The sequence below is a fragment of the Trypanosoma brucei genome, chromosome 3, assembly GCF_000210295.1.
Source record: "Trypanosoma brucei gambiense DAL972 chromosome 3, complete sequence".
Classification (NCBI taxonomy): Eukaryota; Euglenozoa; class Kinetoplastea; order Trypanosomatida; family Trypanosomatidae; genus Trypanosoma; species Trypanosoma brucei.
In genome coordinates, this window is record NC_026736.1 from 1,084,881 (window position 1) to 1,107,627 (window position 22,747).

Sequence of the window (22,747 nt, forward strand, 5' to 3'; positions counted from 1 at the left end):
TACTTGCAACAGACACTACTGGCGGGTTTTTAAAAATAGTAGTCAATAGACAAAGAATAAGCAAAAAAAAAAAGAAAACGGTAATGACAATAACAATAAATGGGATAGACGGATCAAATAGTCCGGGATGTCGTTATGCATCACCCAGAGTTGAAATACCTTCTAACAACACCACCTTTTAAAACAATTACCCGGGATAACAAGTTCTTTCTAAACCAAGAGAGAGATGTTACCGGTGGCACAAACCCATTACTAAGTATCATTGAGAAAAATTACGAACAAAGTAACTAAACAAATAACGAAACCAGCATCTGTCGATAACGGAAGTAAGGAAGTGAAACAAGTTGAAGCAAAGAAAAGAAGTGCATGTAAAGGTGTCAACACCAACGCACCTCAACAACAGCAAAATAGTACTTAAAACGTAAAAAGAAAGAACGGTTTAAGCGAACGACATGAATCGGTCAGCGTAGGAGTACTGAAAGGATGCAGACGTGAGGACGCAGGAGGAACCACGGTATTCAAACGCACTCACTGGTCATCACGCTCCAGGCTCTTCGAAGAAGCACTTCAGGCACAGAGTGCTGAAAAGCGAAGTGCAGTGCCCGAGAGGAAACTTCATCATCCGGTAGCTTTCCGTCCTCACCAACATCTCGCACTGGAACCGCATTGTAAGAGGGCACAAGTTCATAGCTGCCACCAACGAAATCTGTACTATCCGCTCCCAAGTGCGCCCTTACCCCGTCACGAGGTCTTTTACGGCTACTCTCCAGGAGTGTCGTCAACATTTCGATCAGAATAATTTCCCCCCTGGGCACAATGTTTGGTTGAACAGCTTCCATATAATGTGTCGCTAATAGCACTAACGGGCGCTGGTTTCCCATCGAAATAAATGTTCGCAGAGAAGCCGCCAGCAATGCGGCTCCATCCACCGAAAGCGTTCCTTTTCCAAATTCATCAATCACTAGAAGCATCCGGGCCGCCCCTTCATCGCTCTCTCTGCAGCGGCTGCCACAGCGTTGTAGCATGCGGCTCATAGATGCAAGCTCGTTACCAAAACTGGAATGCAGCTCCTTTACCGCAAAGGTTAAATCTTCGTTACCCCTACAGGCGGAAGGAGTATGTAGCGCAATGAATGTATCTATTAAACCGATGGCGGCATGCGCACACGGTACGTACGAGCCAATATGAGCGAGAAAGACAGTGTGGGCTATCGTTGTTATGAACACCGATTTTCCACTCCCATTTGCCCCAGTGACCACACACACACGGTCTGCACTGCGTCGGATTGTCAAGGAGCACGGAACCACCGGTTGTGACATTCGAGCCAATATAGGGTGCACCGCTCGAGAAATTTCAAGTACGCCCGGATCAGGTACAATTTCAGGACGACTCCACTGCCCCTCCAATGCGCACAATGCAAAACCTATTAGGCAGTCCAATTCCGCACAGAGATGCAAGGGAATAAGCGCTGGCGACAATTCAAGCAATCGGTGATCTACCCGACGTTGCACTTCACCTTCCCGATCCAGTATGGCTGAGCGCAAATCACCCACCTCCTCATCCAGCCTCCGTGTTAGAGACGTCTTAAAGAAAGGCCCATCATCCGTCTGCAGCACTAACTCCCAGTCCCGTGGTAACTCAGTTTCCAGCAGCGTTGGTGGACAATGAGGAAGCACAATTACATGACCCCATTGCGGAGCAAACGCACAAAGTAGTGTACCCGGTCGCCAGTGCGGTGGAAGACCCTGTTTTTCCTCCTCAGCCACGCGCGTCAGCAGTTCATCAAGGTGGGCAAAATGCTCTCGAAGTTCATCCAGTTCCGGGTCACAGCCGGGGCGAATTCGGACGTATGTCTTGCCAAGCGTGTCGCGAGGCTCTCGGGTTAAAGATATTGATCTGGTGATTATATCGCTCATCTCCTCCAACTGCGCGGCTTGGCAACTCGCGACGATGCGCATGAATAAGGGAAACCTGTGGGCCTCCGTAGAGAGGAGCGAGGCAATTTGCAAGAGTCCAAGGGTGGAACGCAATAGGGAATCGTAATCACCAGTTGTGTGCTTGGAAGCACGCATCTTTGTGAAGATACTGCCTGGTTGCCTCAGCCGTTTCAGGGAGCGTCGAAGATTAGTCATTATGCTGTGGTTATCCCTATTTGTGAAAAAGTCAACAACGCTGTACCGCTGCTGTAATTCCCTCTCGTTCTGCAAAGGGAGCGCGAACCATTGCCGCAACAAAGCCCCTCCAAGGGGGCCGCTGGTCCTGTCCACCACACTCAAAAGGGAGAGGCCCTCCTTTGACTGTCCAATGCCTTGATAGTCCATAGGGTGCGCCTCCGTGCGGGTTATTTGTAAACTAGACAGTGTGTCCGCATCAACATACAAAACACCGGCCGGAGGCACCTCGGCAACGTCAGCAACGGGGTGGCGCGAGTGCTGTAAATGCAACAAAAGCGCTGCGAGTGTCATAAGCATTACATGTTTATGAACACATATACGTGCGCACCATTCGCCTCTCTTCACATTAGCCCAGAGTTGGGCGAGGATATCCCACAACCTGGCGCTATCGAAGTCACTGGGTGGAGCAAATACTACGTTGAGGCTGCACAACTGAGCAATATCCAATATCACCTGCGACCCAGCGGCTGGCACCAAAACAGATGATGGTTTACATATTGTCAAGTATTGTAACAACCAGAGAAGCTCACCAGGCACATCCATTGTTGAGTTAATTGGAACATCGCCATCAAACCTTGACGCAAACGACTCTGAACAGCGCACAACACAAAGACCGCTGCTATAAGAAGCAAGACCAACGCGCCCTTGATGCGCAATCAAACTCACAACGTCAACCACTACATCATTTTCAGCAATATCATCCAAACCTTCGTCCATAAAGCCCCTTTACCACACAAAAAAAGAATGAAATAAAGGAATACAGTCAGGTAAAAAAGAAAAAAAAAACATAAAAAGCATAACCCAAACCATTAACAGAAAAAAGTGGAGATTATCACCTAAAAATACATCAGAAAGAAGTGAACAAGAAGCATTTTCTACACTTCCATCAAACAGCACGACCACCCACAAGTAACAATCTCGCAAAGATCACTAACTCAAAAAGTAGAAACTATGATAAAACTTCTAGAAGAATGGGTTGGTTCATAAGAAAAAAACATCTACAAACAAAAAAATCTACATAATAATTGCGGCCACACTATTCGAGGCGTGCCGGTGCAGTGTTGTTTCCGATGCGGACCTGCTCGCCACCGGCACCAGAGCTGCGCAGTAAGCGCGCCCTCTTGATTTCCTCGCGTTCGGCGGCAATCTTCACCTCCTCCTGCTTCGTCAGGTGCGAGCGGTACTCCACCATCTTGCTGCGGCGTGTAAGCACCTCCTCGTTGTTCTCGTCCACAGGGTGGTTGAACTCGATGCCAGCAGCGTCCAGAGCCTCCTCTGACTCCTTGAACTCCTCCAACGCCTTCGCCTGCTTCTCTTTCAGCATCGCCAGCTCCTCCTCTACGCCCTGGCGCAGCCTGTATAGCTCTTTCTTCATGTCGGCGTGCTTCTTCGCATTCGGGTCGAATGTTTCCACACAGAACTCCAACTGGATGTGCGTTGTACGGATGTTCCGGTCAATCTCCTCCATCCGCTTCTCTTTCTTGTAGATAAGAGAACCCAACGTGAGGTACAGCATGCGGAAGTACTCCAAGTGCTCTTTATGAACATCCAAACGAAGGGCTGCAAGATCCTGGCTCGTTTTGTCGTGGCGGGCCTTCACCGCGGCACAGCCCTCCGACACCAGCTCCTCCACCAGCCCGGTACAGCGGATCGCGAGGTCGCAGTTGTACACTGTCAGCTCGAGCAGTTTCTTGTGCTGCGAGGCAACCTCCAGGAATTGAGAGTACTCCACACGTCGCTTCTCCTCGCGGTCAATCTCCTCAATCCGCCGCTTGACCTCATCGAATCGCTCCGTGCCAAGCTTCTGCAACTGCCGCTCAAGGTCCTGGATCTTGTTCCACGTCTCCTCCTGCCTATCCTCGTTCTCTCGGATGTAGCGGTCGCTCTTCTCTTTGTTCGCAGCGTGGCGCTTCGTCGCCTCGGCATCCTCAAGGTCAGCCTTCTGGATCGCGTCGTGGATGTGCTTCAGATCTGTCTCACACCGCTGCTTCAGGCGACGCTTCGCATCCTTCATCTGACTCGTTTCCTGATTCGCCTGTTTCTGCACCTCATGGATTTTGCTGAAGGCCTGGTTCTCCTCCTCACATTTGCTGATCAAGCGGAATTTGTCCTGAATCAGATCGATCAAGCGCTCCTGAAGCTGTACCTTCGTCCACATTTGCTCCTCGGCGACCTGCATCTCACCATCATGCATCGCAACGTTCTGGATCTCGTTCGTTTTTTCAAGCTGCGCCAACTGCGTCTTGATCTGGTCGTCAGTTGAGGCAAGCGCATTCTGGATTTGCGTTACGTTCATGATATCCTCCACTTGCTTCAATGTCTGTGTGGGGACCTGCGCCAACTGTGTTGCATCCAGCTGCGAGCGGCGAAGCTCCTCCTCAACCTTTTCAACCTTCGCGATGGCGTTGTCGATCATCTGCGTGAAGCTCACAACACGCGTCTTGTTGCGGTTCTGACGCAGGTCCTGAAGCACCTTTTTCATGGCAATAATGTCCATGAATTGTGCCTTGTCCTCAGGGCGGTAAAGCTCGCGTTGGCTCATCTCGAGTCCACACACGCGCATCAGCTTTGCGAGGTCGTATACCTCCGTTAGGTTCCATTTCGTACCGACGTCCACAGCGGCAACCAGCTCCTCAGCCTTCAGGTGGGCGCCGCGCAGCTTCTGCCTCTGTGTCTCGCTCCAGTCAGATACATGCAATTCCTGTACAAGTTCCTCATTCTCCAAACAGGCTGTCTTCAGCTTCAGGTTGTGGATCTTCTGCTTGCGCGCAGCCTCCAAACCAGTGGCATCGTCAACTGCGGCCATGGTAGCACTCTTTTATTAAGGATAATCGATTTCTTGTGTTGAAAGTTGTGTGATTTCTGTCTGGTGCTTGAAGTTCTTACGTGATGTTTCTAGATCTTATTCCTTGCTTTCCTACAAGCTATTGCGAAAAACTGTTTGCCGGACGCGTACAAGATGATGAAGAAAAGTGTGAGCATCAGTGCAATGTTAAAGCTACACAGGCAAGTGGTGGTGCCGGAAGCCGTCGGTTTGGCACAATAACAGAGCGGATGCTCGAAAACGCATCATGGTGACCTACATATACCGACCCAGTTGGGCCTTTATTACATCTAGTACAAGAATCAGAAAAGACTGCACAAGACATTGGCATCAAATAACTAGTTGCACTCAATTTACATAATAATTGCGGCCACACTATTCGAGGCGTGCCGGTGCAGTGTTGTTTCCGATGCGGACCTGCTCGCCACCGGCACCAGAGCTGCGCAGTAAGCGCGCCCTCTTGATTTCCTCGCGTTCGGCGGCAATCTTCACCTCCTCCTGCTTCGTCAGGTGCGAGCGGTACTCCACCATCTTGCTGCGGCGTGTAAGCACCTCCTCGTTGTTCTCGTCCACAGGGTGGTTGAACTCGATGCCAGCAGCGTCCAGAGCCTCCTCTGACTCCTTGAACTCCTCCAACGCCTTCGCCTGCTTCTCTTTCAGCATCGCCAGCTCCTCCTCTACGCCCTGGCGCAGCCTGTATAGCTCTTTCTTCATGTCGGCGTGCTTCTTCGCATTCGGGTCGAATGTTTCCACACAGAACTCCAACTGGATGTGCGTTGTACGGATGTTCCGGTCAATCTCCTCCATCCGCTTCTCTTTCTTGTAGATAAGAGAACCCAACGTGAGGTACAGCATGCGGAAGTACTCCAAGTGCTCTTTATGAACATCCAAACGAAGGGCTGCAAGATCCTGGCTCGTTTTGTCGTGGCGGGCCTTCACCGCGGCACAGCCCTCCGACACCAGCTCCTCCACCAGCCCGGTACAGCGGATCGCGAGGTCGCAGTTGTACACTGTCAGCTCGAGCAGTTTCTTGTGCTGCGAGGCAACCTCCAGGAATTGAGAGTACTCCACACGTCGCTTCTCCTCGCGGTCAATCTCCTCAATCCGCCGCTTGACCTCATCGAATCGCTCCGTGCCAAGCTTCTGCAACTGCCGCTCAAGGTCCTGGATCTTGTTCCACGTCTCCTCCTGCCTATCCTCGTTCTCTCGGATGTAGCGGTCGCTCTTCTCTTTGTTCGCAGCGTGGCGCTTCGTCGCCTCGGCATCCTCAAGGTCAGCCTTCTGGATCGCGTCGTGGATGTGCTTCAGATCTGTCTCACACCGCTGCTTCAGGCGACGCTTCGCATCCTTCATCTGACTCGTTTCCTGATTCGCCTGTTTCTGCACCTCATGGATTTTGCTGAAGGCCTGGTTCTCCTCCTCACATTTGCTGATCAAGCGGAATTTGTCCTGAATCAGATCGATCAAGCGCTCCTGAAGCTGTACCTTCGTCCACATTTGCTCCTCGGCGACCTGCATCTCACCATCATGCATCGCAACGTTCTGGATCTCGTTCGTTTTTTCAAGCTGCGCCAACTGCGTCTTGATCTGGTCGTCAGTTGAGGCAAGCGCATTCTGGATTTGCGTTACGTTCATGATATCCTCCACTTGCTTCAATGTCTGTGTGGGGACCTGCGCCAACTGTGTTGCATCCAGCTGCGAGCGGCGAAGCTCCTCCTCAACCTTTTCAACCTTCGCGATGGCGTTGTCGATCATCTGCGTGAAGCTCACAACACGCGTCTTGTTGCGGTTCTGACGCAGGTCCTGAAGCACCTTTTTCATGGCAATAATGTCCATGAATTGTGCCTTGTCCTCAGGGCGGTAAAGCTCGCGTTGGCTCATCTCGAGTCCACACACGCGCATCAGCTTTGCGAGGTCGTATACCTCCGTTAGGTTCCATTTCGTACCGACGTCCACAGCGGCAACCAGCTCCTCAGCCTTCAGGTGGGCGCCGCGCAGCTTCTGCCTCTGTGTCTCGCTCCAGTCAGATACATGCAATTCTGTACAAGTTCCTCATTCTCCAAACAGGCTGTCTTCAGCTTCAGGTTGTGGATCTTCTGCTTGCGCGCAGCCTCCAAACCAGTGGCATCGTCAACTGCGGCCATGGTAGCACTCTTTTATTAAGGATAATCGATTTCTTGTGTTGAAAGTTGTGTGATTTCTTGAAAACAGTTGTGTGAAGATTTGAATAAGTTTTATCAAAATTTTAGCGGTCTTTCGATTAAGATATTGTTATAATTTTTAATTTTCGTTGTTTACGCATATTTTATTTTTTCTTTATTAATATATATATATATATATATATATTATTGGTTCATAGGGATTTGTTTGTGTAGACAGCCCATTTTCCTCCGTCCTTTGAATAATGGTCCATTGGGTAATGTACGTCGTTCCAGTTTACGTTTCCCAAGGCTACTTCTGCCTCATAAGGTGACAATAGAGGCTTATCGAACGCGTATCCCCAGTCGATGGAAAGTCTTGGACATGCTACCTGAATATAGCAGTCAACATCCTGAATTCTTGCCAGTTTCTGAGGGAAGATTTCGGACATGAGAAAGAGGGTGACTGTTTTTCCTCGCTTCTCCGCAAGTTGCATTATGCGGTCTACCAACCGTGGGTTTCCCTGACGTCCTAACGTTCCCATAATAAGTGCAAAACTACTAGCGGCTTTTCCCAATTGGACCGCCTCGCGCCGCAGAGTTCTCATTTCGCTCGTGTTGTAGCTTTCTGTTGTCATTGTCTTCTTGTAAGGATCATATTGTAAAGCGTTTAATGTTGGGTGAGCAATTAGAAAAGCTTCAAGATGGAAACGTCCATCACCTACGTACAGCACAAGATCCACAGCCGTTGGGTCCAGTACTGGGCTCGTGCAACCCAACAACTCCCCCCTTGAGAGCGGCTTATTTTGTGGCACAACAACAGGCTGATGAAAGTGGTTCTCTAACATCTGAACCCCAGCGCGCATGGAAGAAACGAACTGAATCGTTGCAATGCAGGCCAGGCGAGTCTCAGGGGGGACAAAGGAGCGAACGGTATCAACGAAATGTTGTACATCAATGTCAATTTCGACAAACACGTACATCATATTTTTTATCAGACAATCTTTTATCGATATAAGGCAACTGTGACCATAGTGAATCAAGAAGTCACAACCCAACGCTAGGGCCGAATAATCGTCTACGCAGCAGGCGCCGTATGTAACATCACCCAGAATTACCATCTCAGCTCCCGTCTGTTCCTCGAGAATATCAGCAATTGGCGCAGCGAACATCAGAAGGCCCTCGGGAAACTGGAGGGCTACGCGCGTAGCGCCCTTTTCCCTTATGCGTCGGGCACACTTCTCAATCTCAAACCTGTAGTTACTTGGAAGACCCAACTCCGCCTCCATGGTGTCTATGGCCCTTAGTAAAGCGTTGAAGAGAAACGTGTGGAGAAGATTGGTGAAAGACGACACAGCGGTATCTTCATTGCAACATCGGCTCACTATGCTCCCTTACCCTTGAGCGTACCTAACTCGCGGCGTATCGCGTCGCTGTGCACCATTTCGGCGTCTCATAGGGGTAACCTAATCCTGCACACAGTTTGGAGGGCGGTGGGAACGAATAGGAGCCAACAAGACAACACAGAGACACCACATGCTACCACGTGCACGAGTTCAGCGGCAAAAAAATGAACTTTACAACAATGCCGAATGATCTCACGAAGAATCCTTCGGGCGTTTGCGCGCTCCAGTTTTCGGCATGAGTTCGTAGATAACGGGATCCGGTTCTAGTGTACACAGACAGTGCGCTATGTATTCCATCCTATATACCTTCAATCGTGAATTGATAGCCGCAAGCTGCTCCTGCTCCCAGTTGTTGTCGTCGGAGAGGACGAAGTTTATGCTGTCGACAGGCCCAGACCCCTGAAGCAGAGCATCCACCAACTCCTGGGGTGTATACGGAATTACAGCCTTGCAGCCCCCACTTTGCAGAACGCGGGCGAAGCTCTTCGTCCTTAAATCAGTCGAACAACACAAAGCAACAGTCCAGGAAGCAAACGGCCGCTCGGTTCGGCGCCGTTGAAGCTGACACGCTTTCACAAGTTCAGAGACGGAGTTACGAAGCGACGCTCTTCGAGCCATTTCCGGGCACCATTCGTGTGGCTCCTCGGGGGGAATGCGATTTTCTTGTCTTGCTTCCTTAATAAACGAGGGTGCGAGCACCCACTTCCCTGCCGCAACGGCACTGAGAAAATATTCAGTTCTAGAAGGTCTTTCGGTAATGTAGTGTGTGCACTCTTCTACACTTATAGCTATCGTAAGTCCTAACGGCAGCAACTGAGAAAGTTCCTCTTCCAGATGTAAAAGTGATCTCGACAGCATAATACAACAAGGGGAAGGTGAAAACTCCCCCCGCCCCCCGCGTGGTGTATCGTCAATTTGAACCCTTTCACCTTCCTTTTCTGACTGAGGCGACACCCCTCTGTGTTCTATCTCTTTCCGCTCGCTTTGCGGTTGCTCCATATCAGCTTGCTTGTAGACTATCATCTGTGACGCTGGTGGAGTTTCCCGCCCGAACCTTCTACCGCACGCTGAAGAAGCAAGGGCATTAAAGGACACCTCTACATTGCAGGCGCATACGTCCCCCTCGCCCCGATCCTCTGCAGACCTACTTTGTGCCTGTCCCACACCCACAGCAGGTGACGTAGGCGTGACACTGGTTGCATCGGTCTTTGTTTCCAGTTCCCCAATCAGGTGCTCGAGCGAGCTTGAGAGCACAGAATCCCTCGGTGTTACGTCCTTGGAGAGACGTTGCAAACCATGGCCGTATGCACTGCTCCCACTCCTTCGCCCGTCGGCCAACACACCAGCAGATGCGACTGTCGCATTCCCCAACTCCTTGTTAAACTCGGAGAACTGTGGTGTATTCATGATGAAAGGGGAGCAGTCCTCCCAATATCCCGCCACAAGTGAGTGGTGTAGCCAGTCCACATGCACAAAAAAACACTCAATCACCCGTAGCTTATACCTTCGCCAGGCCAATGAAGCAACCTTAGTTGACCCTGCCAGGCCGTCAGCACTACCCACAACCAGGTGAGTAGTGTTGCTGCGCGCAAATGAGCCAACATTGTTCGCGCCCAGCACAAAGTCGTCCTGTATAACACACTGCATCCCGGCGCGCTTTAGGGAGTTCCGGAACGCCTCCCGGTCCTCTTGAGGCACAGCGGTGAATGTAATAACTGGTTTCAGAACACTAGAAACAACATACGGCTTCGCACACACACGCCCGTGACCTTGCGCTGCACACTCCTCGAGCCAGGAAAGTGAGACAAACTCTAGGCCGGGCCGAGGTGCAAAGAATTCAGTTGTTGGGCCCAGCAACACTACGTGGGTGGTAACTATTGTCAACGTCTGAGCCTGACGTATACCCGAGCGTTTGATTAGTTCCTTCACATCATCTGATACTAGGTTAGGTGGAAAACAGTAGGCAACTGCGCCCGACCTCTCCCGCAGAGCGGTTATGCGCGTCGATATATCCCGCAGACCCGATACTCCTACTAGTCCACCGTACTGTTGCGAAAACTGACAGTACGGTTTAACGCAGCATTGGTACTTCCGGGCAAACTGAACCTTAGCGTTTCGTGATAAATCCGATATTCTGCTTGGAACAACTAATACTGAACATCTCCGGGTCATTTCGGGAGAGTACCTAGCTTGATGAGTCTCGCAAATTCTTTGCACCATCTGTCGTTCCGCAACATCCAATGAAGTTGTACACACCTCCAGCCCTCGAAGTGAGTAGTCAATCCCAAACTCACTTACTCGATCCATCGAGCAGTTGCCTGACAGCACCCACTCTGGTGTAACACATGGAATCCCGTGTACCTTAGCCAAAGCATATTTTTTCCCTTCGGTACTCCTGGCAACCAACACATTGGTCCTGTCCGTCAGTGTTTCTGTGTATGTCATACCTTGCTGCTCCAGCTTAGATTTAATGAGTTCCAGGTCATTTCCAGATATCGCTGTTGTTGTAACAAGCATGTATTTCGGTATATGGCACCCACGAGAGACGAAGACCACCCTCTCGTGGCTTATGGAAGAAACGTACATATGTGTTCAAACATAAGAAGGAAAGGAAAAAGGAGATGCCCATGCATGACATGTGCGGCAAACCAGTACATTCGGATAACAATAAAACGGCTGGTACATGTGGGAAGAAAAATAATATGAGAGGAAAGGAATAATAATAATAATAAAAAGAAAAAGAAAAAATTACGCGCAGCTACGAAAAGGACAAGACGGATGGCTCTTAGTAGAAGAAACCGAGCACTTTACCACCAGTATTGCGAGCACGGGCCTCTTCGTGGTCCATGATGCCAAGTGACGTCGTGAGCACGACGAAGCCAAACTGCCGACTAGGGAGAACATTCTTCACCCACTTTTCGAAGTCACGAGCAGTGCAGTCGAACCGAGGGCAGATGGCCCCGCATTTATTGAGGCGCCCATTGAGATTTACGACGATCTTCCCTGCACGGTGGTCGTCAACAATCTCAAACTCACCAATGTAGCCGTGTTTCTGCATTACCTGCAGAAACTTCACTACTACTTTCGATGAAGGCCGGATGAGAACCTGGCGCTTGCCGCGGCGCTCTGCGCCCGCAATGCAGCGGAGCGCATTAGCCAAAACGCTCATCATTGTCATTTTGCTTAACCACTACTAGAAATGACAAAGAAAAAGAAAGCAAGAATCAAGTGTGCAGTAAGTGTTACAAAGCAGACGAACGAACATACACCAACAAGCAAGTGTCATACATGGAAGTGTGTCGATACAGCTTTTTCCGAACCCCCATGGTGCACAAGTTAACGAAGGGAAAAAACAACGCAACACACAACAGGCCCTACGCACTCCCAAGAAAAATTAATGCGTCATGGTCGTAGCTAGAGTTTACCATCGAGTTCGGCTCTACCCTGCCTCCAGAGTCAACAAAAACGGCGCCAGTATCACCAGAAAAAAAGTTTGCATTACAGGAGGATTCGACCGAAGCTAGCCTACTTGATGGGAGGCAATAGTCTCCCAGGAAGAAATCAAATAGACGATGCCAAATTGGACGCGAGTGCCGGTAAGAGGTGCATCGTTTACCCGAGCATAGTGAGTCTTTGTTAGTAATGCGGGTCGCACCTTCCTGGAACAATTCCGCGTATAGCCGACCCCGCAAGACAGTCTCCACCACTAGTTGCTCGATATGGAACTGCAGTTTTTTACACGTACGAACAGCAGCAGGTACGAACATGTGTGACCGAAGCAAATTCGTGAACTGCTTTACGACGCTGGAGCGGGACACGTCCCCTATTTTATGATATGCGTGGGGTTTATCTGTGTCTGAACCCCGCCCACAAGCGCCATAGTTGTGGATGGAAACGATACGCCCCGAATCATCTACATTTACGCAAACCACGTCCGAATGTGGAACACCAGCGTTCGTCTGACATGTCATTTCGATAAGCGTCCCGAGACGGACAGGCGTATTAAAGCTGAGTATTCTACTTTCGCATGGTAGTCTGTACTTCTCCGAGAAAACTGAAACGGACCTGAGTGATCTCGGCAGTATTTGCGATAAGGAAATCGCCAAGCCGGCACAGTGGATATAGTCCGCACCATACACAACAATTTGTTTGCCCCGCAGGAGAGCGGATAAAAGCAACTCCGTTTCGTCAAGACCGGTATCACTCCACTCTAGAAACACCAGCAACCAAACCGAAAGAGGCTTTAGCAAATGAAAGGGGCCTAAAGACACAACCCTACTGTCGCCCAATGATACGCATCTGCCGATTTCAGGTGGCCAACCGACATCAACATCAATAGTTTCCACCAACGGAAGCTTCATCTCGAGATATTGTTTCACTGTGTTCAAAACCGCAGTTTCGCAGGTCGGTTCTTCAGGTATCAATGGCGTCCTTCCAAACAATGCCAAAAGAACACATTCGAAAAAGTTGTGGGTGCGCCTAAACGCATCAGCTTCTGCTTCGTCGTCTTCCGCCAACAACGACATCAGTGGGCGCATTGGACGTTTGCGTGCCTCCTCACGCCGTCTCTCGAGGTCGGGAAACGTAGAGTATTCGGACGCCAACCGCCTTTCTGTCACATCAACCCAGCCCTCTAGCAAAATCCTCATAAAGCAAGAAAGAACAGGCCATCGGCGTATGAGCTCATACTTCGAGGATGTGTAATTATCACACAAAAACGGCGACTTTCGCCCCGGGCAAGTATGTCTCCCAGACAAAAAGCTATACCGGACACACCACCTGCATCAGGATCCGACATCACGACAGATTCTTCATTTGACTCATTCGAATCGAGAACACGGGCAACAAGTTCTCTCATTTTCTGCTTAGAATGAGGGCGCAGCGATCCGCTAATTGAATGAGAACTGAAAAGCGCTTTTCCATGAAACGCAGAAAGTTGTGGCATCTGTGCACCAAACGAATTCATTTCTTGATATTCATAATACTCTGTAACATGAAGATCCTTTGGACCCTCAATGGCATCAAATTCCCCCAATATTACCGCGGGAACATTCCATACCGTTTGCATGGCATTCCCTCTGGAATTATGCGTACATAGAAATACACGGAGATAAACAGTTTTAAAAGGGGGTAGAGAAGGAATGAAAAATAAAACAACAAGATTTAAACGTTAGTGAAGCAGTCGAACGCATATTGTAACAAGCATAATGAAGAAAAACAATGTGCATTAAGGCGGTATTTTTACTTCATGGATTAATATATCTCAACTCCTCTTGTACAAATGAGGAAAGTAATAAACACACAATGATGGATGACTCAACACTTGTGCAACGAAATCACATGGAAAAAGCGGATGACCATGTAAGACCAAATTTCACATGATCAAACAGGCGATTATTCCCATTCCTCCATGTAATGTTGCCACGCCCATCCACACCAACAGGTACACAAAAATTAAGTTCAAACCGACCGTTCGGCGTGACACCGAAAAGAGGAACCCTTGTCACGACAATACCAAAGCCTACAGACGCAGCACATGTACGAAACCAGCGGTATGTGTCAAAGAGTTCTGAAGACGAATTTACCATTCGAAGATTCCCGACATTACCGAATAAATGCATGGCTGCAAGACCATTATTCGGAAAAAAGAGAAATGGAAAATTTACGCTGAGTGACGTCGCCCATAGCGCATTTCCTCCTGTTGCCGCAAAGTGACCACCCTCTCTCACGCCACCGTCAACTGTCGACGGACCAACACTCCTGAACCCTCGAACGTGACATGACGACAGGAAAAGTCTGTCACTCAACGGTATCCTAGCCCGTTTGTATGACCAAATCCCCGCAACTTTACTGTTCCATTGAACACTGCAAAAAGGACCCAAGGGCCAGTACTTGGCAGTTTGAATTTCGGTCTTCAAGAAATTGAACCCACCTCCGAGAGGACCACCCGCCAGCTCATTTTTCATGCTCAACTGGACGCCCTTTATGGGTAGCGGGTAGATGCCACACAGATAGGGGTCTGCATGATGCCACACGTTAGAAACTCCCAACTCATGCCTGAAATAACCTTTGAAGGTCGTTCTAAAGTCCTGTAACATTTCATCAGGCAGATTCGTTCCTTCCCTCGATACGAGGAGCCTACGCTGAAATCCGATAGTGAATTCGGATAAAAGACCTCGCTTTTCATTTCTCGTGGTGGCTTTAACTTCGTCGATCCTTTCGTTGCTGGCAAGATGGTACATTTTATTTTCACTTCGTCGCCCCAAATAATACTCACCCGTTTGACCCAAATACGTAGCATTCGAAAGCATTGAAAGCGAAACCGCATGCGCTCGGGATGTAGGGGGAACGTAGCTTCCAGACAGCGAGTACCTACCACCTAAAATATTTTCCAGCGAAAGTGTTAACTCTGGAAGAACTGTTTCTGTTGTGAAGACTCCAAATGTCTTCTTAGGTTTAGCCTCCACAACGTCGATATGAACACAAACATCGTTAGATTCCCCATGAAATGTAGGCTCTAAATTGAAATCTACCTTACTGAAAATACCCATGCGTGCCCATCGTGTTCTAGCTTCGTTCATATTGTTCGTAATGTCTTCAATGTTTTCGGACCGTTTAATTGCCTCGACATCACGACTGATAACACGGGGATGAATGTTTTCAATGCCTCTGATGCGGACGTGTGTACGTATAGGAACGTTAAGCACCTTACCGATATCCTCTTCGCCTATATAGACCTCTTGAGGAGGTACACTACTCTCGCTAGAAAAGGTCATACGATCTTCACAACTAGTGTCCCTAGGATAAGTAAACTTGTGTGTCCCTTGTAGGGGTTGAGAAAAACTTTAGTGCACAGAAAATGGCAAAACAAATTACTTTATGTAATTTTCGATGATATTTTCGGACAGAATGCTAATAGTTAACACGACATTGTAAATCCAGGTATACATGCATTCATGCAGGAACGTACATTAATATAATAGTAATAGAGGAAGCATACTATGATACGGCCGGTGGCCCTTACAAGGAAACTAAAACTACGGCTTCCATCATTGCGAGAAAGCGTACTAGATACGTCACAATGATGGGGCTAAACATCTAACAACGAACCCGTCCTCCTCGCACGGTTAGGGAATAAAGCAGCCTAATATGCTCTGCCTCGGTCAAGATTTGGAGGCGACCACTCATTAACGATAAGTTCGGGGAAAACATTAGGTTTCAAAGTTGAAGTACCAAGAAGCATATTGACACACTCTTGGAACCCTTGGGTTATTGCAGGGTAAGCTGTATGGAGCTGACTCAGGTTATAAATCGATTCGCGATTATGAATTGCCAATGAAGCCAACTCAATAATGCTACTTGCATGCGGTCCAACAGCTCGCACACCAAGAACCTGCATTTTGTGATCATTTGTAACGATAAGCTTCACAAAACCGCTCGTATTGCCCATTGCGAGGGCCCGACCCACAAATTCATAACCGTACCTGGCCACCTTGTATGCTATGTGTTCCTTCCTGCATTGTTGCTCATTGCGACCTACAGCGGCCACCTCCTGATCAAGAAACATAATCGTTGACAGATTGTCCAGGCGTTGAATAAGTTCTCCCTCCGGATATGGACGATACATATGCTCAATACAGGAACGCGCTTCCAACTCCCCAACGTTAACAAGCGCCACCCTTGAGCCGACATCACCACACGCATAAATATGCTTGTGTGGAACAACGCAATAAAACTGGTCACGCTGGATTCGACCCTGCTTCAACTCAACACCGATTTTGTCGAGTCCAATGCTACCCACATTTGGATCCCTTCCTATTGAAACCAACGCCTTGTCGACCACGTGGTCTGTTAGCCTGTTGTCTCTCAAATCACGCAGCGTGTAACGGAATTGGCCGCCCTCCACCTTGTTGCTTTGCAAAGCAGAATGGTGGTGAAAATTGACCATCTTTGCCTCCAGGAGCTTCTGAACGAAGAGAGCAACATCATCATCTTCCATTGGCAATATTCGATTAGACTTTTCAATAACATTTACTTCGGTAAGTCCAAAGTTCGCAAATATTGATGCAAACTCACATCCTATAACGCCAGCGCCGATAATGACAATGCTTTTCGGAAATGGTTGAGTCATTATATCATCGGAAGTGAAGACAACCTCACCGTCGGCAATTACGGAAGCATGTTTACGAGGTTGAGCGCCGCACGCAATGACAAAGTAGTCGGCCCGTACCTCCTCAATGCCTCCACCCAACAGTTTAACATCGACACTGTGAGGTGACGTAAATGACCCATGACCACATATAACGTCAACGCTAACCTTCTCAAGCTGATGAAGAATCTGGCTGTGACGGAACTCTGCTGCGCAATCTATTGATTTCTTAATATTCGAAAAATCAATACATGGGAGAGCTTGACGGCACTTCATAAAACGATTGGCTGTTTGGCCGTTCATAAGACGGACGAATTTTGCCATTTCCCATAACGTCTTCGACTGTAGCGCACCGTTCCAAAGGTCAGCACCTCCAATCCGTGATGACTCGATTATGCAAGCCCTTTTTCTATAATCCACAGCCCGCAACGCGGCGGCCACTCCTGCAGGTCCTCCCCCTATGACACAAACATCCACATTTTTCGCCCAGCTGAGCCGGGTTTTAGCAAACATTAAAATTATTCGGTAAACCTGATACGATAGCAGGGAAATAATTAGCAGAAGTAAGAGTTTTTCTCAGGCCGAAGCGACAGAAAGTTAAAATACGCAGCTGAGGGTTATCGTAGAGAGTCAGATGAGCACATATATTTATCTTATGGGAAGTCAAATGGCACACACTGAAGGAAAGCAGCAACACAAACACCCTATTATACCACTTCCTTCCTCTCAGCGGTGCTTCTAAAACCATTCCCCTTCACTCCCTCCTCCTAGAGCGGACGCGACCAGGTGCAAGAGAACGAGAAGGAAAGGCGCAGCGAGCAGATCTGGCCATCCGGACGAGAACACACTAAGCATCCTGACTGAAAACGGCGGTGCTAAGCGACAGTGAAGGTGAAAAAAAGAACCACAACAGCAGTGTTACAGCAGACAGCGACACGCATGCAAATTTCGCTTTGCAAGTCAAAGGTAATGGGGAGCGAGGGGAGTTGGCAAGCGTCCACCGGTAGTGTGGAGCGCGAGGCCCGCGCAGTTCGCCGCACCCTCCATTAACCAGGCCGAACGAGCCAAACAAATCGAAAGGGGGAAAAGCACGACCACTCCTGAGAGCGACAATATTGCACCCAACCCTTCACACACATCCGTACTGAACCGGAGGCTGCATGAAATTCCGCCTACGGTCAGCCCAGCATCGGGAATATGGCTCAGCACCGCGCACCCAGCGGTCCCGCCCAGCCCCGCAATAATTCTAAGCAGCGGTCACCGCCCCGACGCCCCCATCACACACTTCACCGTCCGAAAGCAAGGAAGCGGCCAGACGTACGTTCAGGCGGACGGGCGGCAACATAGCGCACAAAACCCGGGAGGGTAGCTCAACCGAAGGAAGCAGCTTCCTCCTCCCCCACCGGAGTCGACGTCAGCATCAAACGAGGAGGAAAACAAAGGAAGACCGGCACCATGCGGCCCCTCGAAAAGAGATATATGCGGCGGGTGGTCAAAGCACCCGCGCAAGGAACATAATACTGCAAAGGGCATTTAGCCCTTTAACGGGCGAGCACAGCCGGTCGGGTATATGACGACGGGCAAGGGGGCGGCGGATCTGTCCCTAAGAAACGCCGAAGCCATCTTTCACACTCCAGTGCCGCAGCAACGCGGTTCCCCCGGGAGTGGGTGGGGCCCGTTTCTCAGCATGATTTTCCCTCGCCCGAACCCCACTTCGGCTCACTGACGAAAGCCTTTCCGCGCACAGACACCAACAAGAAGCACGACGCGGCAGAAAATCGTCACAGACGACCACGTAACGGTCTAGCGAACCACTTACACAGTTCCCTTCTTCGAGGGGTAATCCCTTCAGAGAGCCCCTCCTCAGCAGATATCACATAACCAAGAGCCAGTTCAGTGTCTCATGCCCTTGTTTCCTGCGGGGAAACAAGGGCATGAGATACTGAGGTGAAGGAGAACCTTCTGGATGCCCCTCCGAAGTGACCTGCTGACGACCCCACCGAATAACCACCTACAGACCCCACTAATAAGCAACTGCCGCACCTTTTCGTTTGGTAACTGTTGATGCGGAGAGTGCGTTTCAACCCCAACTCCATTTGGCCTGAGGAAGCGGAAAGCATCATTTTGAAGAGGAGAGAAATGTTGACAACCGCTGTCGTTCTAAGAGGGTAGGCCTAAATACAGTCACTATCGAAGGGAGGGGTCACCTGCATAGAGGGCAAAAAACAAATTTGTTCAAGGAAAACCAACCAATCCGAACGATTTTTGATTCTCAAGGGTAAAAAATCATTGATACAGCATCACGGATGATATCTAAATTCTTCCTTCGCGCCGTAAAGGGAACCCATTTGGCATCTCTACTGACATTTTCACTGGGTATTCAAGTTATCCGTTATTTGTTTATTTATTTTAGAAACGAAACACACTTACAAGCGGAGCGCGGCGCCACGTTTTCACCTTAACTCAGCAAGTGCAGGCCCTCTACAACCGGAGGTTTGGAAGGAGGCGTTTCGTTTCGTTTGTGCACACCATCCTGCAGGAAAGCATGCCCCTCCACCCTTTCGTACAAAGGTCCGCGCACCACATACAGCAAAACCAAGGGTCGAGCCCCCTCCTCTCCCCAACACACACGTAACATTTCAACATGTCGCTGGAAAATGATGCCCAAGGGCGATATATTGGAGGAGATCCATTCCTACCAGTTGGATCACCCGAACCCTAACAAAAGCCGGCCACCTTTCTGGGGAATCAGCCCTTGAGTCACCCTCGGCGGCGGATGCAGGTTCCCTCGAACGTCAGGGAGGAAATCTGCAAAAAAAAAAAAATGTAGTTTTACTCCACAGATCTCTGAAGGTTGATCAAACACACCGCTGTTGAGTTTTCTTTCTGTTATACAAATGCCCATCGTTGGTGCCATAACTTTCGCCTCCCCAAAATGGAGTGCGCTCTGATGCCACAGGCGTTCTGAGTTCCGCATCCCTAGCAACGGCTCCCAACCTATTTTCCGCGTGAGGATGGGCACAATTTCAAGGTCACGCAGAGCATACGCCCATAGTGCCTCTTTATTCTGTTTTCAAGAACACTGCGTTCGCTGGGGGCTATTACCCACATTAGCTCACCCAGTGGTCTTTGTTCTTCGTCCTTCACTTGAAAAATATCACTCTGGGAGCGCCTTTCCATTTGAGGCGTGTAGTTGTGTTAATGACCGGTTTATCCGGGACTGTGAAAGAACAGGCTTTGCGATCATGATGAGGGAGGCTAAGATTGGTGTTGATGGGCGGAAAATTCCCTCGCGATGCCGGCCACCTCATCATGGGTCTAGGGTCCAGTACCCCGTCTCATCGGGTTAAGCCAAGAGCCAGCAGCGTTCTTCTCCAGGGTAACACTGCTCTGCCCGGCTGCGGCATCATACAGCACAGGGATCAGCAGCGTCTTGCTGGGACACCGCTTTTCATTTGTCGGTCCCTGGGTGTGTGCCAGTGTGCCATCAGCAGCAGAACGGATGGTGTTTTCCTTGAAAAAGCTGTGCGTCTATTTTTCCGCAACCGTTTCAGTACTGCGATGGAAATAATATTGAAAAAAAGTGTTTAACAACAAGCTTAAGAGGAAAACTCAGTGATGAACAGTGTTGGCGATGGTGGAATTGTCTGTGCTCGTTGATTGTTGTGTGCATTGTGCGAGTGATAAAAGCGTGTTTTATCTACATGTTTCTTCCGAGCGTTCGTTTCCTTCAATATTATGCACTCTAGCCTTTAGGCGAAAGCCTAAGCATCCGCGCAGTTTCCGCACATACCGCAATTTACACTCGTTATTTTTGGTTGTATACTCGTTGCCGACGGCTGGAAACTCTGAGTGTGAAGAAATCGGGAATCTCTGTGGGGCCCGTGCTCTTGGACGTAATCTCACCGTTTGTGAAAAGAGCGCCTTCATTGCGGAGATCGGGTGGCCTAGTGGAATGAAAATGGTCAACACGTACCACTTCCCCCACACAGGGACAAAAATGTGGTAGTTCCAGAGAGCGATCTGGGCAACAAATATAACCTTGTACAAGGAAGCTCTTTTTCACGGCATGCGCAACTTTTTTCTTTGTTTGAACGATGCGGGTGCAAAGTTCGAACAGGTACGTCAGAGGCTTATGCGGGATGTCACTCTGTCCTTCGAAGGACCTTTCTCGTTCCGATACCAGTGCGCCAAAAACGAAACTTACGCGGAAACGCCTCCACGCGCAAACCTCTTCTCGCGGCGCCAGCTGTTGGGGAGACGGCAACGTCAACTAAGTAAAGGCCTCAAACCCGACGCCAGCGGAACGAAAACAGGAACCGACGCCGCGCGCTCGGACGCCGACCCCAGCGATTCTGACCCGTCGATTGTGAAGGAACACAAATCAAAAATTTAAATAACAAGAACTTTGTCACGAGGTTAATTTTTCTCTCCAGACAGGTTGTTGATTGAGAGCAGTTGCCTGAAGTCATAGTTAAGGGGTTCGGTTCCCCGGTCATCTGTCGTTTTTTCCATAAAGCGCTTTTCTCAGAGCCTTCGGCCGGCGTCGTGTAGCATACATACATATAAGTACGACAAATTTTAGTAAATTTAGTAAAGAGGTGAACGCACGTGTCACCATACCCAAGTGGTTACGGGGACTGACTAGAAATCAGTTGCGATCTCGCGCGCAGGTTCGAATCCTGCTGGTGACGGTTTTTCGTCAATTCCCCGTGTTCTGCTGCTTTTGTCCAGTCAACTTTTTTCCGTAACAACAGCGATTGGGAATTGGGAAACGGTACGCGCACCACAGGCCAGTTGTGACCAGCAAGCAACACAGAGACGCCGCGGAGGACGGACAGCGTTGGGCAGCACCGCTCCGAAGGGTGAAAACAATCAGCCGATTTGGGTGCGAAAAAGTGACAAGAGTGGGGTTTGAACCCACGCCTACGAATAGAAGAGAACTTGAGTCTCCCGCCTTAGACCACTCGGCCATCTTGCCATCGACCGCCACAACAGATTTGTTTTAGACACTTCTTTTATTTATGCAATGCCAAAAACCGTCACCAGCAGGATTCGAACCTGCGCGCGAGATCGCAACTGATTTCGAGTCAGTCCCCGTAACCACTTGGGTATGGTGACACCGCCCCGCCACCACCTCTCAAATGCGTTACCCTTGCGCAAGCGATCGATGCCGTGATTTTTTTGTGCGTTTCTGTGCGATGAGGAGTGTGAAGCGGTTGGTGGTGGTTTGCCGTCCTCCAACGGACGGCTGCCAGTCACTTGTCGTATGAGCCGATAAAGCTGCGCCGGAGTTTTCCTGGAAGTCCTTTCTGAACAATATAACTGTGGGATGTGGACGCAGAAATTTGTAGGGCTTAAAGTCACGGCGTCAAGTTGCAGTGCCAGTCGTTGATGGGCGGGCCGCCATCGGATAAGAAGGGTGGGGGACACTACGCGCCACAGAACAGCACTATGAGACTATAAAAATGAGGTAAAGCCGCACATGAGCTTGTTGTAGTCACTCAGTTATGTGGTGGAGCGTCTCACGAGTCGGCGAGGTGGCCATGGCAAATGGAAAGGACATTGGATCATCACAGTACCATTACAAGTGCACATCTTTCGGTGCTTTGTTTTGGAGTTAAAGAAGATGGAAGAGTCGGAAAATTTTCTTCAATGTAACACCACTAACTCAGTGCTCTTGAGCTTCACTATCAACAGTTTCCGTTTGTGGCTCGTGTGTCCCAAGTGTCCACAAGGTTTGTACGCCTCGGGCCTCTCGGAACAGTAACGTGCCTGCGGATTGTGGAGAAAAAGTGGACAGTAAAATTAATGAATGTAGGGAGAACACGCCCTATGTACTGATTTTTTGTGAGCTTTTTTCTCGTGTTAGAGACTCACCCGCTCAAGTTACTGCATTCTTCAGGCTATGGGGAAGGCCATATTCAAGAAAATTGGCTGTGTGAACAGCAGCTGCCTCTGAATAGAGCAGGTGAATCACCGATTGGGCCTCCATGACTTTCCCACGGTGGGGAACATAAGAATTCCACATATTAATGTCCACGGAAGCGTGCAGA

At 49.4% G+C, this 22,747-nt stretch overlaps 12 protein-coding genes across 12 annotated transcripts; 3 read left to right on the forward strand and 9 right to left on the reverse strand.

The window, feature by feature from the left end:
• Nucleotides 1-518: 518 nt before the first annotated feature.
• TbgDal_III4710 (mismatch repair protein MSH5, putative) lies at nt 519-2,891 on the reverse strand (the record flags this gene model as incomplete). The annotated part of the gene is made up of 1 exon (XM_011774117.1): nt 519-2,891. The coding sequence occupies one exon, from the start codon at nt 2,889-2,891 to the stop codon at nt 519-521; it is 2,373 nt and encodes a 790-aa protein (XP_011772419.1).
• Nucleotides 2,892-3,210: 319 nt separating this feature from the next.
• TbgDal_III4720 (73 kDa paraflagellar rod protein) lies at nt 3,211-4,980 on the reverse strand (the record flags this gene model as incomplete). The annotated part of the gene is made up of 1 exon (XM_011774118.1): nt 3,211-4,980. The coding sequence occupies one exon, from the start codon at nt 4,978-4,980 to the stop codon at nt 3,211-3,213; it is 1,770 nt and encodes a 589-aa protein (XP_011772420.1).
• Nucleotides 4,981-5,373: 393 nt separating this feature from the next.
• On the reverse strand, nt 5,374-6,900 carry TbgDal_III4730 (73 kDa paraflagellar rod protein; the record flags this gene model as incomplete). The annotated part of the gene is made up of 1 exon (XM_011774119.1): nt 5,374-6,900. One exon carries the CDS (start codon nt 6,898-6,900, stop codon nt 5,374-5,376), a length of 1,527 nt encoding a protein of 508 aa, XP_011772421.1.
• Nucleotides 6,901-7,351: 451 nt separating this feature from the next.
• Nucleotides 7,352-8,425, reverse strand: TbgDal_III4740 (diphthamide synthesis protein, putative; the record flags this gene model as incomplete). Its single annotated transcript, XM_011774120.1, has 1 exon — nt 7,352-8,425. One exon carries the CDS (start codon nt 8,423-8,425, stop codon nt 7,352-7,354), a length of 1,074 nt encoding a protein of 357 aa, XP_011772422.1.
• A 309-nt stretch (nt 8,426-8,734) lies between these two features.
• Nucleotides 8,735-11,128, reverse strand: TbgDal_III4750 (hypothetical protein, conserved; the record flags this gene model as incomplete). The annotated part of the gene is made up of 1 exon (XM_011774121.1): nt 8,735-11,128. The coding sequence occupies one exon, from the start codon at nt 11,126-11,128 to the stop codon at nt 8,735-8,737; it is 2,394 nt and encodes a 797-aa protein (XP_011772423.1).
• A 199-nt stretch (nt 11,129-11,327) lies between these two features.
• On the reverse strand, nt 11,328-11,720 carry TbgDal_III4760 (40S ribosomal protein S15A, putative; the record flags this gene model as incomplete). Its single annotated transcript, XM_011774122.1, has 1 exon — nt 11,328-11,720. One exon carries the CDS (start codon nt 11,718-11,720, stop codon nt 11,328-11,330), a length of 393 nt encoding a protein of 130 aa, XP_011772424.1.
• A 196-nt stretch (nt 11,721-11,916) lies between these two features.
• TbgDal_III4770 (hypothetical protein, conserved) lies at nt 11,917-13,610 on the reverse strand (the record flags this gene model as incomplete). Its single annotated transcript, XM_011774123.1, is given in 2 exon segments — nt 11,917-13,191; nt 13,191-13,610. Coding segments are annotated over 2 exon segments (1,695 nt in total).
• Nucleotides 13,611-13,878: 268 nt separating this feature from the next.
• TbgDal_III4780 (hypothetical protein, conserved) lies at nt 13,879-15,318 on the reverse strand (the record flags this gene model as incomplete). Its single annotated transcript, XM_011774124.1, has 1 exon — nt 13,879-15,318. The coding sequence occupies one exon, from the start codon at nt 15,316-15,318 to the stop codon at nt 13,879-13,881; it is 1,440 nt and encodes a 479-aa protein (XP_011772426.1).
• Nucleotides 15,319-15,686: 368 nt separating this feature from the next.
• TbgDal_III4790 (dihydrolipoamide dehydrogenase, putative) lies at nt 15,687-17,204 on the reverse strand (the record flags this gene model as incomplete). The annotated part of the gene is made up of 1 exon (XM_011774125.1): nt 15,687-17,204. The coding sequence occupies one exon, from the start codon at nt 17,202-17,204 to the stop codon at nt 15,687-15,689; it is 1,518 nt and encodes a 505-aa protein (XP_011772427.1).
• A 2,760-nt stretch (nt 17,205-19,964) lies between these two features.
• On the forward strand, nt 19,965-20,282 carry TbgDal_III4800 (hypothetical protein, unlikely; the record flags this gene model as incomplete). Its single annotated transcript, XM_011774126.1, has 1 exon — nt 19,965-20,282. The coding sequence occupies one exon, from the start codon at nt 19,965-19,967 to the stop codon at nt 20,280-20,282; it is 318 nt and encodes a 105-aa protein (XP_011772428.1).
• Nucleotides 20,283-20,325: 43 nt separating this feature from the next.
• On the forward strand, nt 20,326-20,700 carry TbgDal_III4810 (hypothetical protein, unlikely; the record flags this gene model as incomplete). The annotated part of the gene is made up of 1 exon (XM_011774127.1): nt 20,326-20,700. The coding sequence occupies one exon, from the start codon at nt 20,326-20,328 to the stop codon at nt 20,698-20,700; it is 375 nt and encodes a 124-aa protein (XP_011772429.1).
• Nucleotides 20,701-20,760: 60 nt separating this feature from the next.
• TbgDal_III4820 (hypothetical protein, unlikely) lies at nt 20,761-21,087 on the forward strand (the record flags this gene model as incomplete). Its single annotated transcript, XM_011774128.1, has 1 exon — nt 20,761-21,087. The coding sequence occupies one exon, from the start codon at nt 20,761-20,763 to the stop codon at nt 21,085-21,087; it is 327 nt and encodes a 108-aa protein (XP_011772430.1).
• Between the last annotated feature and the right edge of the window lie 1,660 nt (nt 21,088-22,747).